The sequence below is a fragment of the Scomber japonicus genome, chromosome 10, assembly GCF_027409825.1.
Source record: "Scomber japonicus isolate fScoJap1 chromosome 10, fScoJap1.pri, whole genome shotgun sequence".
NCBI classification, from domain to species: Eukaryota; Metazoa; Chordata; class Actinopteri; order Scombriformes; family Scombridae; genus Scomber; species Scomber japonicus.
In genome coordinates, this window is record NC_070587.1 from 35,469,526 (window position 1) to 35,489,525 (window position 20,000).

At 38.4% G+C, this 20,000-nt stretch overlaps 1 protein-coding gene across 1 annotated transcript in view; it reads left to right on the forward strand.

Moving 5' to 3' along the window:
- Window positions 1-6,366: 6,366 nt before the first annotated feature.
- The window catches only part of arhgef2 (rho/rac guanine nucleotide exchange factor (GEF) 2), a 31,504-nt gene continuing 17,870 nt past the window's right edge, over window positions 6,367-20,000 (forward strand). Inside the window, exon 1 of the mRNA XM_053327862.1 lies at window positions 6,367-6,502. Coding sequence (XP_053183837.1) covers window positions 6,446-6,502 — 57 coding nt within the window. The 5' untranslated portion in view covers window positions 6,367-6,445. The remainder of the gene's footprint in view (window positions 6,503-20,000) is intronic.

Genomic DNA, 20,000 nt, shown 5'->3' on the forward strand with positions numbered 1-20,000 from the left:
GGAAAGAAGGAGGCAGAGAAGGAAAGGAGGAGAGAAGGAAGTAGAGAAGGAAAGAAGGAGGTAGAGAAAGAGAGAGGGAGAGAAGGAGAGAAGGAGGTAGAGAAGGAGAGAAGGAGGTAGCGAAGGAGAGAAGGAGGTAGGGAAAGAGAGAAGGAGGTAGAGAAGGACAGAAGGAGAGAAGGAGGTAGAGAAGGAGGACAGTTGTGTCTTTGTGTGCTTCAGCTCACAGCAGCTGCAGCCTCAGTGTGCCAGCCAGCACCAGCCTCCACACACACACACACACACACACACACACACACACACACACACACACACACACACACACACACACACACACACACACACACACACACACACACAGAGTCAGTGTGTTCCAGCTGATCGGTACGTGTGACTCCTCCTCATATTATAACATTTTCAGCCTCTGCAGATATTAATAATCAATAATCAGTGATTGTGTGGTGTTGTGTTGCCATGGTTACGGTATGTGTGTGTGTGTGTGTGTGTGTGTGTGTGTGTGTAGTTTTCAATGCAGAGGTTTCTAATCATTATTTAACTGGATGCTGATTACTGATCTCTTTACTCCTGCTTTATTGTGTTGTGTTACCATGACAACCGTTAACAGTATTATATGATATGATATAGATATTATTATAATATGTAGTTTTAATGGTTGATGGTATCAGAAATGTGTTTATTCTGTGTTTTGTGTGTCAGTAATTAATAAATGTTGGTAAGATGATGAATTCATAAATCAGTTAACAAAATTAAGACTGAATGCTCCTGAAAATGTCAAATGGTGTAACCACAAAAGACCTAGAAAGAAAGAAAGAAAGAAAGAAAGAAAGAAAGAAAGAAAGAAAGAAAGGAAGAAAGGAAGATAAAGGAGGAAGAAGAGAAAGAACAAGATGTAGGAGAAAGAAAGAAAGAAAGGAGTAAAAACTTTCTTCCAAAGTTTTTATGGTTACACCACTTAGACATTTTTACCATAATCCTCTAATATATTCTCCTTCCTTCCTTCCTTCCTTCCTTCCTTCCTTCCTTCCTTCCTTCCTTCCTTCCTTCCTTCCTTCCTTCCTTCCTTCCTCCCTCCCTTCCCTCCTTTCCTTTCCTTCCTTTCCACATTTTAACCCTTTAAATTTAAACTATTGTGTTTGACGTCTGACTTCCTGCAGTTTGATGTTATTATTTTAGGTGAGGAGCAGAAGTAACAGGAAGAGGAAGAGGAAGAGGAAGAGGAGGAAGAGGAGGAAGAGTAAGAGGAGGAGGAGGAGGAGGAGGAAGAGGAAGAAGAGGAAGAGGAAGAAGAGGAGGAGGAGGAAGAGGAAGAAGAGGAGGAGGAAGAGGAGGAGGAGGAAGAGGAGGTCATGAGGAGGGGAGAGAAGCCAACAGGAAGTCCTCTGGACCAAACTCTCAGCTTCCTGTACAGGATGGCTGCTCATGGACAGGTGAGACATACTGATCACTGATTGGATGAAAAGATGTTTGAGGTCAAAGGTCATTTTCAGAATCAGCTGTGAGATCAGCTGACTGACCCTTACTGTGTAATACTGAGTACTGTGTAATACTGAGTACTGTGTAGTACTGTGTAATACTGAGTACTGTGTAGTACTGAGTACTGTGTAGTACTGAGTAATACTGAGTACTGTGTAGTACTGAGTACTGTGTAGTACTGAGTACTGTGTAATACTGAGTACTGTGTAGTACTGTGTAATACTGAGTACTGTGTAGTACTGCAGGTAGTACTACTACTGCAGTACTATCACAGTACTATCACTGTAGTACTGCAGTACTACAGTGATAGTACTGCAGTAGTAGTGTGATAGTACTACAGTAGTACTGTGACAGTACTGCAGTAATACTACAGTAGTACTGTGATAGTACTACAGTAATACAGTGGTAGTGTGTAGTTCCTCGTCCTGCCAGCAGGGGGAGGAGTGGAGCTTTCTCTTGGCTGTTACCCCTGCAGACAGCAGGATGACATCACTTCCTCTTCTGGCTGTATTATCTGTTGTCGCTGGTTGTCATGGTAACATGTAGTATCAGTCTGTACCAGGAGGCAGCTGTGGACAGATGTGACATTCAGCAGCAGAGAGCTCTGATACTCTGTACTACTAATATAGTACACATAGATACTTCACTGTGTGTACTGTGTGTATATACAGTACACACCAACACACAACCTGCTGTCACATGTTAGTGCATCCAATAATATCATATATATAATATATACAATATAATATAATATAATATAATATAATATAATACAATATAATATTATATCATATATATAATATATCTTCTCTTTTCAGTTTTCAGCACTGATGTCATTTTAAATATCAGCTGTGAGTTTTGTAGCATGAAGTATCTTCTGCTTCATGCAGTACTCTGTAGTACTCTGTAATATTATGTAGTACTCTGTAATATTCTGTAGTAATCTGTAATATTATGTAGTACTCTGTAGTACTCTGTAATATTATGTAGTACTCTGTAATATTATGTAGTACTCTGTAGTACTCTGTAATATTATGTAGTACTCTGTAATATTCTGTAGTAATCTGTAATATTATGTAGTACTCTGTAGTACTCTGTAATATTATGTAGTACTCTGTAATATTATGTAGTACTCTGTAGTACTCTGTAATATTATGTAGTACTCTGTAATATTCTGTAGTAATCTGTAATATTATGTAGTACTCTGTAGTACTCTGTAATATTATGTAGTACTCTGTAATATTATGTAGTACTCTGTAGTACTCTGTAATATTATGTAGTACTCTGTAATATTCTGTAGTACTCTGTAGTACTCTGTAATATTCTGCAGTACTCTGTAATATTATGTAGTACTCTGTAATATTATGTAGTACTCTGTAATATTCTGTAGTACTCTGTAGTACTCTGTAATATTCTGCAGTACTCTGTAATATTCTGCAGTACTCTGTAGTACTCTGTAATATTCTGTAGTACTCTGTAGTACTCTGTCATATTTTGTAGTACTCTGTAGTACTCTGTAATATTCTGTAGTACTCTGAAGTACTCTAATATTTGTAGTACTCTGTAATATTATGTAGTACTCTGTAATATTATGTAGTACTCTGCAGTACTCTGTAATATTCTGCAGTACTCTGTAATATTATGTAGTACTCTGTAATATTATGTAGTACTCTGTAGTACTCTGTAATATTATGTAGTACTCTGCAGTACTCTGTAATATTATGTAGTACTCTGTAATATTATGTAGTACTCTGTTATATTATGTAGTACTCTGTAATATTATGTAGTACTCTGTAGTACTCTGTAATATTATGTAGTACTCTGTAATATTATGTAGTACTCTGTAATATTATGTAGTACTCTGTAGTACTCTGTAATATTATGTAGTACTCTGTAGTACTCTGTAATATTATGTAGTACTCTGTAATATTCTGTAGTACTCTGTAGTACTCTGTAATATTCTGCAGTACTCTGTAATATTATGTAGTACTCTGTAATATTATGTAGTACTCTGTAATATTCTGTAGTACTCTGTAGTACTCTGTAATATTCTGTAGTACTCTGTAGTACTCTGTCATATTCTGCAGTACTCAGTAATATTTAGTAGTACTCTGTAGTACTCTGTAATATTCTGCAGTACTCTGTAGTACTCTGTAATATTCTGTAGTACTCTGTAGTACTCTGTAATATTATGCAGTACTCTGTAGTACTCTGTAATATTCTGTAGTACTCTGTAATATTATGTAGTACTCTGTAATATTCTGTAGTACTCTGTAATATTATGTAGTACTCTGTAATATTCTGCAGTACTCTGTAGTACTCTGTAGTACTCTGTAATATTCTGTAGTACTCTGTAATATTCTGTAGTAATCTGTAATATTATGTAGTACTCTGTTATATTATGTAGTACTCTGTCATATTTTGTAGTACTCTGTAGTACTCTGTAATATTCTGTAGTACTCTGTAATATTATGTAGTACTCTGCAGTACTCTGTAATATTCTGCAGTACTCTGTAATATTATGTAGTACTCTGTAATATTATGTAGTACTCTGCAGTACTCTGTAATATTCTGCAGTACTCTGTAATATTATGTAGTACTCTGCAGTACTCTGTAGTACTCTGTAGTACTCTGTAATATTATGTAGTACTCTGTTATATTATGTAGTACTCTGTAATATTATGTAGTACTCTGTAGTACTCTGTAATATTATGTAGTACTCTGTAATATTATGTAGTACTCTGTAATATTATGTAGTACTCTGTAGTACTCTGTAATATTATGTAGTACTCTGTAGTACTCTGTAATATTATGTAGTACTCTGTAATATTCTGTAGTACTCTGCAGTACTCTGTAATATTATGTAGTACTCTGTAATATTCTGCAGTACTCTGTAGTACTCTGTAATATTCTGCAGTACTCTGTAGTACTCTGTAATATTCTGCAGTACTCTGTAATATTCTGTAGTACTCTGTAATATTCTGTAGTACTCTGTAGTACTCTGTAATAATCTGTAGTACTCTGTAGTACTCTGTCATATTCTGCAGTACTCAGTAATATTCTGTAGTACTCTGTAGTACTCTGTAATATTCTGCAGTACTCTGTAGTACTCTGTAGTACTCTGCAGTACTCTGTAATATTATGTAGTACTCTGTAATATTCTGTAGTACTCTGTAATATTATGTAGTACTCTGTTATATTCTGCAGTACTCTGTAGTACTCTGTAATATTCTGTAGTACTCTGTAATATTCTGTAGTAATCTGTAATATTATGTAGTACTCTGTTATATTATGTAGTACTCTGTCATATTTTGTAGTACTCTGTAGTACTCTGTAATATTCTGTAGTACTCTGAAGTACTCTAATATTTGTAGTACTCTGTAATATTATGTAGTACTCTGTAATATTATGTAGTACTCTGCAGTACTCTGTAATATTCTGCAGTACTCTGTAATATTATGTAGTACTCTGCAGTACTCTGTAATATTATGTAGTACTCTGTAATATTATGTAGTACTCTGTTATATTATGTAGTACTCTGTAATATTATGTAGTACTCTGTAGTACTCTGTAATATTATGTAGTACTCTGTAATATTATGTAGTACTCTGTAATATTATGTAGTACTCTGTAGTACTCTGTAATATTATGTAGTACTCTGTAGTACTCTGTAATATTATGTAGTACTCTGTAATATTCTGTAGTACTCTGCAGTACTCTGTAATATTATGTAGTACTCTGTAATATTATGTAGTACTCTGTTATATTATGTAGTACTCTGTAATATTATGTAGTACTCTGTAATATTATGTAGTACTCTGTAGTACTCTGTAATATTATGTAGTACTCTGTAATATTCTGCAGTACTCTGTAATATTCTGTAGTACTCTGTAATATTCTGTAGTACTCTGAAGTAGTCTGTAATATTCTGTAGTACTCTGTAATATTCTGTAGTAATCTGTAATATTATGTAGTACTCTGTAGTACTCTGTAATATTCTGCAGTACTCTGTAATATTCTGTAGTACTCTGTAGTACTCTGTAATATTATGTAGTACTCTGTAATATTCTGAAGTACTCTGTAATATTCTGTAGTACTCTGTAATATTCTGTAGTACTCTGTAGTACTCTGTAATATTCTGTAGTACTCTGAAGTAGTCTGTAATATTCTGTAGTACTCTGTAGTACTCTGTAATATTCTGCAGTACTCTGTAATATTCTGTAGTACTCTGTAGTACTCTGTAATATTCTGTAGTACTCTGAAGTAGTCTGTAATATTCTGTAATATTCTGTAGTACTCTGTAGTACTCTGTAATATTCTGTCATATTCTGTAGTACTCTGAAGTATCCGAGTACTTCTTCCACTCACAGATACACATAGTGACGTCATTCAGGTACTATAACTCATTGATTACGGTATTATTTTATGTTATTGGTGTTTCTGGTTTCCGTTATGAAGCCGTTACATCAGCCAGACACCGGCGCACACCGGCCGGGCGGGGACAGCGCGCGGGGGTTCCACGTCACACAGTAGTGCGTTGTACCGGTGCGGCGGGAGAGGCGGGGCTAACCGACACTGTCAGATTTCAATATACATCGCTCACGTGACCTATTGCAACGCTCTGACTGGCTGCTGCTGATCACGTGATCATTTGACACGTTGTCATAGAGACTAACTCCACCCACACCGACCGCGCCGTGAACCCCTGTTTAAAACAAGCGCACCCCGGCAGATGCTATGGGGCGGGGCTAAAAGTGCGAGCAGGGGCGTGATTGGCTGGAGGTGCTAGCAGCGCGCTGAACTGTGATTGGTCAGAAGTATAGAGAGGCGCTGTCAGTCAGAGAAGAAGCCACGCCCCCGTGCTTCAGACTGCGGGCTGCTGCGGGATCAGAACCAAACCGCTCCTGGGTCAGTGATCGATCATCGATCAGAGTGATCCGCTGTAGAGGGAATGTCCCGGCTGCTGGAGAGCAGGAGGCAGGACAGGATGAAGGAGATCAACCTGAAGGTGAGTCACCGGGAAAAAACCCAAGAAGAAAGAAACGCACAGTATGGGCGCGTGCACGGACACAGCAGTGATCGATAAAGCTCGTTATTGATGGAGCGAGACTGATCAGAAAGTTTGTGATCGATCAGGATCAGTTTAAACTCCGAGTCTGTTCCGCTTTGTTCCGCGCGGACACATCTGTGCGTCTGCGGTTGGTTCCGTTAATACAGATGTTTGTGTTTGGTGTCGGAACTTATCGATAGTTGGTCCCGGTGATTGATTGATTGGTTGTTTGATTGGTTGATTGGTTGGTTCGGTGGTCGCGTGGACAGATGTGATCAGCTGTGAGATCAGCTGAAGTTAGAGGAGCTCTGACGGGAAAACACTTGGACTCATTTTTTTTTCTCTCCTTCTGTTCAGACTGAGAACCGGGTTCCTCCCGCTGTGTGTGTGTGTGTCGGTGTGTACGTGTGTGTGTGTGTGTCGGTGTGTACGTGTGTGTGTCGGTCTGTCGGTCGGTCGGTCGGTCGGTGTGTGTATCGGTGTGTGTGTTTTCAGTTTGTACCTGTACAGACTGTGTTTCTGTGTGTCCGTTAGAAGCAGCGTGGCCGCTTTGTCCTGCAGGAGGAAACGAGCGGGGGGAGGGGAGACAGTGTGTGTGTGTGTGTGTGTGTGTGTGTGTGTGTGTGTGTGTGTGTGTGTGTGTGTGTGTTTTCCAGTCAGGAAGTGAAGGTGGGTGTTTGACCTCTAACCTCTCAGATGTGACTATAAACAAACAGTTTCAGTCTTAAATTAAATTAATAATTAAACTAATGTACTGCTTCACAGTGTTAAAGACCCACAGCCTGAAAATACAATAAGAAACCATGTTTATTATAAATCACTGCGACCCCTCACATTTATCTGCTGACCCTTAGAGGGACCCGACCCCTAGGTTGGGAACCACTGGACTAAACTAGCTAACTGTATATAAAGTAGCGTAAACTAGCTAACTGTATATAAAGTAGTATAAACTAGCTAACTGTATATAAAGTAGTATAAACTAGCTAACTGTATATAAAGTAGTGTAAACTAGCTAACTGTATATAAAGTAGTATAAACTAGCTAACTGTATGTAAAGTAGTGTAATACTGCAGTACTTTTACTGTAATACTGCATACTACATCACTATAATACTGCAGTACTTTTACTGTAATACTGCATACTACATCACTCATAATACTGCAGTACTTTTACTGTGGGAGGGGTTGTCTTGCAGGATTTTCACAGTGAAAGCTCTTCAAACATGTTCAAACATAAAGACAGTCAGTTCATATTAATGATATAAAACAGAAAACCTGCAAATATTTAGTAATTTCTATAATAAGAAATGTCTGAAAGAATTGTTTGATTATTTTAATAGTTGGGATATTTTCAACACTTTTATTACTTTATGTATGTATCGTTTATATTTTTATCATTTGTATCGTTTCTTATTACTGCAGTACTTTTACTGTAATACTACATACTACATCACTCATAATACTGCAGTACTTTTACTGTAATACTGCATACTACATCACTATAATACTGCAGTACTTTTACTGTAATACTGCATACTACATCACTATAATACTGCAGTACTTTTACTGTAATACTGCATACTACATCACTATAATACTGCAGTACTTTTACTGTAATACTGCATACTACATCACTATAATACTGCAGTACTTTTACTGTAATACTGCATACTACATCACTCATAATACTGCAGTACTTTTACTGTAATACTGCATACTACATCACTATAATACTGCAGTACTTTTACTGTAATACTGCATACTACATCACTCATAATACTGCAGTACTTTTACTGTAATACTGCATACTACATCACTATAATACTGCAGTACTTTTACTGTAATACTGCATACTACATCACTCATAATACTGCAGTACTTTTACTGTAATACTGCATACTACATCACTCTAATACTGCAGTACTTTTACTGTAATACTGCATACTACATCACTCATAATACTGCAGTACTTTTACTGTAATACTGCATACTACATCACTCTAATACTGCAGTACTTTTACTGTAATACTGCATACTACATCACTATAATACTGCAGTACTTTTACTGTAATACTACATACTACATCACTATAATACTGCAGTACTTTTACTGTAATACTGCATACTACATCACTATAATACTGCAGTACCTTTACTGTAATACTGCATACTATATCACTCATAATACTGCAGTACTTTTACTGTAATACTGCATACTACATCACTCATAATACTGCAGTACTTTTACTGTAATACTGCATACTACATCACTATAATACTGCAGTACTTTTACTGTAATACTGCATACTACATCACTCATAATACTGCAGTACTTTTACTGTAATACTGCATACTACATCACTATAATACTGCAGTATTTTTACTGTAATACTGCATACTACATCACTATAATACTGCAGTACTTTTACTGTAATACTGCATACTACATCACTCATAATACTGCAGTACTTTTACTGTAATACTGCAGTACTTTTACTGTAATACTGCATACTACATCACTATAATACTGCAGTACTTTTACTGTAATACTGCATACTACATCACTATAATACTGCAGTACTTTTACTGTAATACTGCATACTACATCACTCATAATACTGCAGTACTTTTACTGTAATACTGCATACTACATCACTCATAATACTGCAGTACTTTTACTGTAACTCCTCTGACCTTTGACCTCATGAAGCTTCATTCATATAAAACCAGTGAAGAAGAATCGATGCAGAAGTCAAAGTTAGTTTCAGAAACATAAACAGGAAGTAGTTTGCTTAGATAAGAAGCGTTTCTAGTAAACAGGAGTTATAACCTGGGAGCAGCTTCAACCTTCAGACCCTAACACACACACACACACACACACACACACACACACACACACACACACACACACACACACACACACACACACACACAGATTGAAGAGTCTTTGATTAAAAACATGTTTACCAGTCTGAGCTGTAAACATATAAACTCATATAAAGGGATATAAAGGGTCATGTGACTGTGACCTTCCTGGCTGAATCAGACATCAGGTGATAACAGATCAATACCTCCTGATATCACACTCTGGATGAAACTGTGAGCAGCTGATGTTTGACTTTATTTATTAATAACCAACTGTTTGCTGACTTTATTAATACTGAAGCAGCAGAGAGATGCAGTATTATAGTGGTGTAGTATACAGTATTACAGTAAAAGTACTGCAGTATTATAGTGGTGTAGTAAGTAGTATTACAGTAAAAGTACTGCAGTATTATAGTGGTGTAGTATACAGTATTACAGTAAAAGTACTGCAGTATTATAGTGGTGTAGTATGTAGTATTACAGTAAAAGTACTGCAGTATTATAGTGGTGTAGTATACAGTATTACAGTAAAAGTACTGCAGTATTATAGTGGTGTACAGTATTACAGTAAAAGTACTGCAGTATTATGAGTGATGTAGTATGCAGTATTACAGTAAAAGTACTGCAGTATTATAGTGGTGTAGTATACAGTATTACAGTAAAAGTACTGCAGTATTAGGAGCGATGTAGTATGTAGTATTACAGTAAAAGTACTGCAGTATTATAGTGATGTAGTATGCAGTATTACAGTAAAAGTACTGCAGTATTATGAGTGATGTAGTATGCAGTATTACAGTAAAAATACTGCAGTAATAAGAAACGATACAAATGATAAAAATATAAACGATACATACATAAAGTAATAAAAGTGTTGAAAATATCCCAACTATTAAAATAATCAAACAATTCTTTCAGACATTTCTTATTGTAGAAATTACTAAATATTTGCAGGTTTTCTGTTTTATATCATTAATATGAACTGACTGTCTTTATGTTTGAACATGTTTGAAGAGCTTTCACTGTGAAAATCCTGCAAGACAACCCCTCCCACTAGGCATGGGCCGGTATGAGATTCTGGCGGTACGATAACCATAAGCAAAAATATCACGGTTTCACGGTATGGTGGTATTTGTGATTACAGCTCTAAAATGTTCCCAAAAGGAAGAAAAATAAGGCTGCACCACCTGAGGGATTTCTGACCAGCACTTTCTGTCTCTGACCAGACAAAAAACAGCTCATACCTCGGGAACGGTATGACAGAAAATTTGGCGGTTTCGGTTATCATGGTTTTTTCATATCGTGGTATACCTTGAACACGGTTATCATCCCATGCCTACCTCCCACAGTAAAAGTACTGCAGTATTATAGTGATGTAGTATGCAGTATTACAGTAAAAGTACTGCAGTAATAAGAAACGATACAAATGATAAAAATATAAACGATACATACATAAAGTAATAAAAGTGTTGAAAATATCCCAACTATTAAAATAATCAAACAATTCTTTCAGACATTTCTTATTGTAGAAATTACTAAATATTTGCAGGTTTTCTGTTTTATATCATTAATATGAACTGACTGTCTTTATGTTTGAACATGTTTGAAGAGCTTTCACTGTGAAAATCCTGCAAGACAACCCCTCCCACAGTAAAAGTACTGCAGTATTATGAGTGATGTAGTATGCAGTATTACAGTAAAAGTACTGCAGTATTATAGTGATGTAGTATGCAGTATTACAGTAAAAGTACTGCAGTATTATGAGTGATGTAGTATGCAGTATTACAGTAAAAATACTGCAGTATTATAGTGGTGTAGTATACAGTATTACAGTAAAAGTACTGCAGTATTATGAGTGATGTAGTATGTAGTATTACAGTAAAAGTACTGCAGTAATAAGAAACGATACAAATGATAAAAATATAAACGATACATACATAAAGTAATAAAAGTGTTGAAAATATCCCAACTATTAAAATAATCAAACAATTCTTTCAGACATTTCTTATTGTAGAAATTACTAAATATTTGCAGGTTTTCTGTTTTATATCATTAATATGAACTGACTGTCTTTATGTTTGAACATGTTTGAAGAGCTTTCACTGTGAAAATCCTGCAAGACAACCCCTCCCACTAGGCATGGGCCGGTATGAGATTCTGGCGGTACGATAACCATAAGCAAAAATATCACGGTTTCACGGTATGGTGGTATTTGTGATTACAGCTCTAAAATGTTCCCAAAAGGAAGAAAAATAAGGCTGCACCACCTGAGGGATTTCTGACCAGCACTTTCTGTCTCTGACCAGACAAAAAACAGCTCATACCTCGGGAACGGTATGACAGAAAATTTGGCGGTTTCGGTTATCATGGTTTTTTCATATCGTGGTATACCTTGAACACGGTTATCATCCCATGCCTACCTCCCACAGTAAAAGTACTGCAGTATTATAGTGATGTAGTATGCAGTATTACAGTAAAAGTACTGCAGTAATAAGAAACGATACAAATGATAAAAATATAAACGATACATACATAAAGTAATAAAAGTGTTGAAAATATCCCAACTATTAAAATAATCAAACAATTCTTTCAGACATTTCTTATTGTAGAAATTACTAAATATTTGCAGGTTTTCTGTTTTATATCATTAATATGAACTGACTGTCTTTATGTTTGAACATGTTTGAAGAGCTTTCACTGTGAAAATCCTGCAAGACAACCCCTCCCACAGTAAAAGTACTGCAGTATTATGAGTGATGTAGTATGCAGTATTACAGTAAAAGTACTGCAGTATTATAGTGATGTAGTATGCAGTATTACAGTAAAAGTACTGCAGTATTATGAGTGATGTAGTATGCAGTATTACAGTAAAAATACTGCAGTATTATAGTGGTGTAGTATACAGTATTACAGTAAAAGTACTGCAGTATTATGAGTGATGTAGTATGTAGTATTACAGTAAAAGTACTGCAGTAATAAGAAACGATACAAATGATAAAAATATAAACGATACATACATAAAGTAATAAAAGTGTTGAAAATATCCCAACTATTAAAATAATCAAACAATTCTTTCAGACATTTCTTATTGTAGAAATTACTAAATATTTGCAGGTTTTCTGTTTTATATCATTAATATGAACTGACTGTCTTTATGTTTGAACATGTTTGAAGAGCTTTCACTGTGAAAATCCTGCAAGACAACCCCTCCCACTAGGCATGGGCCGGTATGAGATTCTGGCGGTACGATAACCATAAGCAAAAATATCACGGTTTCACGGTATGGTGGTATTTGTGATTACAGCTCTAAAATGTTCCCAAAAGGAAGAAAAATAAGGCTGCACCACCTGAGGGATTTCTGACCAGCACTTTCTGTCTCTGACCAGACAAAAAACAGCTCATACCTCGGGAACGGTATGACAGAAAATTTGGCGGTTTCGGTTATCATGGTTTTTTCATATCGTGGTATACCTTGAACACGGTTATCATCCCATGCCTACCTCCCACAGTAAAAGTACTGCAGTATTATAGTGATGTAGTATGCAGTATTACAGTAAAAGTACTGCAGTAATAAGAAACGATACAAATGATAAAAATATAAACGATACATACATAAAGTAATAAAAGTGTTGAAAATATCCCAACTATTAAAATAATCAAACAATTCTTTCAGACATTTCTTATTGTAGAAATTACTAAATATTTGCAGGTTTTCTGTTTTATATCATTAATATGAACTGACTGTCTTTATGTTTGAACATGTTTGAAGAGCTTTCACTGTGAAAATCCTGCAAGACAACCCCTCCCACAGTAAAAGTACTGCAGTATTATGAGTGATGTAGTATGCAGTATTACAGTAAAAGTACTGCAGTATTATAGTGATGTAGTATGCAGTATTACAGTAAAAGTACTGCAGTATTATGAGTGATGTAGTATGCAGTATTACAGTAAAAATACTGCAGTATTATAGTGGTGTAGTATACAGTATTACAGTAAAAGTACTGCAGTATTATGAGTGATGTAGTATGTAGTATTACAGTAAAAGTACTGCAGTAATAAGAAACGATACAAATGATAAAAATATAAACGATACATACATAAAGTAATAAAAGTGTTGAAAATATCCCAACTATTAAAATAATCAAACAATTCTTTCAGACATTTCTTATTGTAGAAATTACTAAATATTTGCAGGTTTTCTGTTTTATATCATTAATATGAACTGACTGTCTTTATGTTTGAACATGTTTGAAGAGCTTTCACTGTGAAAATCCTGCAAGACAACCCCTCCCACTAGGCATGGGCCGGTATGAGATTCTGGCGGTACGATAACCATAAGCAAAAATATCACGGTTTCACGGTATGGTGGTATTTGTGATTACAGCTCTAAAATGTTCCCAAAAGGAAGAAAAATAAGGCTGCACCACCTGAGGGATTTCTGACCAGCACTTTCTGTCTCTGACCAGACAAAAAACAGCTCATACCTCGGGAACGGTATGACAGAAAATTTGGCGGTTTCGGTTATCATGGTTTTTTCATATCGTGGTATACCTTGAACACGGTTATCATCCCATGCCTACCTCCCACAGTAAAAGTACTGCAGTATTATAGTGATGTAGTATGCAGTATTACAGTAAAAGTACTGCAGTAATAAGAAACGATACAAATGATAAAAATATAAACGATACATACATAAAGTAATAAAAGTGTTGAAAATATCCCAACTATTAAAATAATCAAACAATTCTTTCAGACATTTCTTATTGTAGAAATTACTAAATATTTGCAGGTTTTCTGTTTTATATCATTAATATGAACTGACTGTCTTTATGTTTGAACATGTTTGAAGAGCTTTCACTGTGAAAATCCTGCAAGACAACCCCTCCCACAGTAAAAGTACTGCAGTATTATGAGTGATATAGTATTACAGTATTACAGTAAAAGTACTGCAGTATTATGAGTGATATAGTATTACAGTATTACAGTAAAAGTACTGCAGTATTGAGTGATGTACTATGCAGTATTACAGTAAAAGTACTGCAGTATTATAGTGATGTAGTATGCAGTATTACAGTAAAAGTACTGCAGTATTATAGTGATGTAGTATGCAGTATTACAGTAAAAGTACTGCAGTATTATGAGTGATGTAGTATGCAGTATTACAGTAAAAGTACTGCAGTATTGAGTGATGTACTATGCAGTATTACAGTAAAAGTACTGCAGTATTATAGTGATGTAGTATGCAGTATTACAGTAAAAGTACTGCAGTATTATAGTGATGTAGTATGCAGTATTACAGTAAAAGTACTGCAGTATTATGAGTGATGTTCACTGTTGCCATGACAGCAAAGGTTTCATATCTTTAAAGGATCATTTGAAGCCGCACATGAACCACAGCGTCACACCTTCATCATCATCATCATCATGTGTGAGAGCAGCTGTTCATCAAGCCTGGAGAGAAGCTACATGAGCTACTTCCTGTCAGTGATGATGTCACTTCCTGCTGATATTAAACTGAAGACCAGAGTTAGAGAGTTTAGTGTTTAAAACCCAGACTGAGTACACACACACACACACACACACACACACACACACACACACACAGAGAGAGAGAGACATACACAGAGACATGTAGAGAGGCACACACACACAGAGACGCACACACAGAGACACGCGCACACACACACACACACTGACACACACACACACAGACACACACGCACTCACTCTGTGAATCATATTTATAAAGCTCTGTGTGTGTGTGTGTGTGTGTGTGTGTGTGTATGTATGTATGTGTGTGTGTCGCTCTGTGTGTGTGTGTGTGTGTCTCTCTCTGTGTGTGTGTCTCTGTTTGTCTTTGTGTGTGTGTGTGTGTGTGTGTGTGTGTGTGTGTGTGTCTCTCTCTCTGTGTGTGTGAGTGGTGAGTGTGTGTCTCGTGTGTCTCTGTGTGTGTGTGTGTGTCTCTGTGTGTGTGTGTCTCTCTGTGTGTGTGTGTGTGTGTGTGTGTGTGTGTGTGTGTGTCTCCACGCTGCACCTGTCAGTGACACTAACAGGAAGCAGAAGCAGTGAAGTTTCTCAGTGTGTGTTTCAACAGCTGTGATTACACACATCACCATCATCATCCTCATCTTCATCATCATCATCCTCCTCCTCATCTTCATCATCATCATCTTCATCACTTTTATTGATTATTTGATCGTTTTTCTCTCGCTGTCGGTTGATTTTACGTCATCGACTTATCGTACAATACCGGAGCCGCTTCTCCTCTTCCTCAGAACAAGAGGAAGATCAGAAATACCTCTGGTTCTACTGGTTCTGTTCTACTGGTTCTGTTCTACTGGTTCTGTTCTACTGGTTCTCTGGTTCTGTTCTACTGGTTCTGTTCTCTGGTTCTACTGGTTCTCTGGTTCTGTTCTCTGGTTCTCTGGTTCTGTTCTCTGGTTCTCTGGTTCTACTGGTTCTACTGGTTCTCTGGTTCTACTGGTTCTCTGGTTCTACTGGTTCTCTGGTTCTGTTCTCTGGTTCTCTGGTTCTCTGGTTCAACTGGTTCAACTGGTTCTCTGGTTCTCTGGTTCAACTGGTTCAGTTCTCTGGTTCTCTGGTTCAACTGGTTCTGTTCTCTGGCTCTCTGGTTCAACTGGCTCTCTGGTTCAACTGGCTCTCTGGTTCAACTGGTTCTCTGGTTCAACTGGTTCTGTTCTCTGGTTCAACTGGTTCTCTGGTTCTCTGGTTCAACTGGTTCTCTGGTTCAACTGGTTCTGTTCTCTGGCTCTACTGGTTCTCTGGTTCTCTGGTTCTCTGGTTCTCTGGTTCAACTGGTTCTTTGGCTCTCTGGCTCTCTGGCTCTCTGGTTCAACTGGTTCTCTGGTTCTCTGGTTCTCTGGTTTTCTGGTTTTCTGGTTCTCTGGTTGCAGCAGAACGTGTCGTCTGGTTGAAGCGTCAGAGTTAAATAAAGCTTTTTTTCTGTCTCATGACCCCCCCCCCCCCCCCCCTCACTGAGCTTCTTTCTTTCTCCTCACTGAGCTCTTTATCTATTGATCAGCTGATCTCTGACTGTCTGCTGATTGTTACCAAAACACTGAATGCTCCTCCTTCCTTCCTTCCTTCCTTCCTTCCTTCCTTCCTTCTTCCATTCCTACCTTCCTTCCCTCCTTTCCTTCCTTCCTACCTTCCTTCCAAAGGTTTTATGGTTACACCACTTAGACATTTTTACCATAATCCTTTAATATATTCTCCTTCCTTCCTTCCTCCCTCTCTCCCTCTCTCCCTCCCTACCTTCCTTCTTTCCTTCTTTCCTTCTTTCCTTCCTTCCTTCCTTCCTTCCTTCCTTCCCTCCTTTCCTTCCTTCCTTCCTTCCAAAGTTTTTATGGTTACACCACTTAGACATTTTTTTGATGCTGGGTCCACATTAGAGGTCACTGAGTCTGCCACCCCAGTGCATGCTGGGACGTTTCCCAACACCTACCTCATGTTGCCGCAGTCACATGACCGGCTCTCAGCCAATCAGAACCCTCTCCGATCACCTCTGATCAGTAATCAATAGTCAGATTAGCTGCAAGACAAAGAAGTGTGTGTGTGTGTGTGTGTGTGTGTGTGTGTGTGTGTATGTGTGTGTGTGTGTATATGTGTGTGTATATGTGTGTGTGTGTGTGTCTGTGTGTCTGTGTGTGTGTGTGTGTGTGTGTGTCTCTCTCTGTGTGTGTGTGTGTGTGTGTGTGTGTGTCTCTCTCTCTCTGTGTGTCTGTGTGTGTGTGTGTGTGTCTCTCTCTCTCTCTGTGTGTGTGTGTGTGTGTGTGTGTGTGTTGATTCAATAATCAATAGATTCATTGATCACTAAAACAAGTCACAGTAAAATCTTTGTCTTCAACACAAATCTCTGAATCAGTGCTCTTTCAGAAACAGACGCTGTTCAGTCTCATGTTCTGCTCTGTCTCACACACACACACACACACACACACACACACACACACACACACACACACACACACACACACACACACACACACACACTTCCTCTTCCTGTCCCTCCCTGTTCAGAGCAGAAGTTAATGTGAAAAACACGACAGACAGAAACAAGAAGTTCACACAGAGATACATTTATGTGTGTGTGTGTGTGTGTGTCTCTGTCTCTGTCTCTGTGTGTGTGTGTGTGTGTGTGTATCTGTGTGTGTCTGTGTGTGTGTGTGTCTGTGTGTGTGTGATGAAGACGTCCAACTGACCTTCATCTTCAGACCTGCAGGGATCAATAACTAGTATTGATCGTATGAACGGACGTGTCTGCATGTTTTTACAGCTTCCTCTGCGTAACCATGGAAACGCGTTAACAACATAATGCGAAAGGTCGGCTGCCGTTTTAAAAACAGAGAACTTGCTTCACATCAGTTTCTGTATCAGTAACAAGTTCACACCGTTTGTTATGTTCAGCTCAGGCAGGGGCGTGCACGAGCTGGGCAGGGGCGTGCACGAGCAGGAGCTGGGCAGGGGCGTGCACGAGCAGGAGCTGGGCAGGGCTGTGAATGAACTGGGCAGGGGCGTGCATGAACTCAGAGGGGTGTGCATGAGCTGGGCAGGGGCGTGCACGAGCTAGGCAGGGGCGTGCACGAGCTTGGCAGGGGCGTGCACGAGCTAGGCAGGGGCGTGCACGAGCTGGGCAAGGGCGTGCACGTGCTGAGAGGGGCGTGCACGTTGACATATATCAGACTGGCCTCTGGAGCTTTTCTCTATTTTTAGACTTTCAGCTGAAACCAGGAAGAAAACCTTTAATGGAGAAAAGTGGAAGAAGAACGTTGAGCAGCGGCAGCAGATTGTTCTGCAGCTCAGACGGGACGGTGTGCACGTGAGCTCGTGCACGTGATCATGTATGTAGGATGTAAACAGGATATATGACAATAGCTGGGAGCCTCCAGTTTATTTGCTTTATTTGGGCCAAATAGTTTCACTGCAGGGGCCGACGTTGGTCCACGGGCCGCTGTTTGCCCTCCTCTGCTGCCTGTGTGTGTGCGTGTGTGTGTGTGTGTGTGTGTGTGTGTGTGTGTGTGTGTGTGTGTGTGTGTGTGTGTGTGTGTGTGTGTGTGTGTGTGTGTGTGTGTGTTGTGTAGTTTTATGATGAGTCGGGGTTGATGGCGTGTTTTAAATACCAGCGTGATGATAAAGCTTCTGATCTTATCTCAGGAGCTGAAACTCAAACATTAAACTCTGTAAAGAGCTCCTCCTAAAATACAACCTGATAAGATCTTTATTATCACCGTTACACACAATATAACACACACACACACTATAACACACACACGCACACACACAATATAACACACACACTCACAGTAACACACACACAATATAACACACACACACACAATATAACACACACACTCACAGTAACACACACACACACAATATAACACACACACACACACAGTAACACACACACACACACACACACACACACACACACACACACACACACACACACAGTAACTCACACACAATATAACACACACACTCACAATATAACACACACACACAATATAGCACACACACACACACACACACACACACAGTAGCACACACACACACAAACACACACTCACAGTAACACACACACACAGCAGCACACACACACAGTAACACACACACACACAGTAGCACACACACAGTAACACACACACACACACAATATAACACACACACACACTGCGTGGTCATGTGACTGCGGCTCTCAGCTGATGCCTTGCTCAGAGGCTCAGAGCTGAATAATAGATGAAGGTTTGATTCCCGGCAGACCGACGCTTTGCTGCAGGAAACATCGGCTGCAGCAAAGCCTCATGGGAGCTGTAGTCCAGAAGGCCTCAGATCAAAGCAGCAGGAACTACAGGGACCATCAGCGCCGCCAGCAGGCTGACCTCTGACCTCTGAGCCGCGGTCACATCATCACATTTACATCCTTGTTTATTCTGTCTGACCCACAGTGAGTCGCAGGGTTTCTCAGTAGAGTGACACACTTCCTGTTCCTGTCGCTGAGTCAGCTGATCAGACGTCACTGATACAGATAACATCAACGAGGTCTGACTCAGACTATAGCAACCATAACACAACTTGTATCTATAGCAACCATAACACAACCTGTATCTATAGCAACCATAACACAACCTGTATCTATAGCAACCATAACACAACCTGTATCTATAGCAACCATAGCACAACCTGTATATATAGCAACCATAGAACAACCTGTATCTATAGCAACCATAGCACAACCTGTATCTATAGTAACCATAACACAACCTGTATCTATAGCAACCATAGCACAACCTGTATCTATAGCAACCATAACACAACCTGTATCTATAGCAACCATAGCACAACCTGTATCTATAGCAACCATAGTACAAGCTGTATTTATAGCAACCATAACACAACCTGTATCTATAGCAACCATAACACAACCTGTATCTATAGCAACCATAACACAACCTGTATCTATAGCCACCATAACACAACCTGTATCTATAGCAACCATAGCACAACCTGTATCTATAGCAGCCATAACACAACCTGTATCTATAGCAACCATAGCACAACCTGTATCTATAGCAACC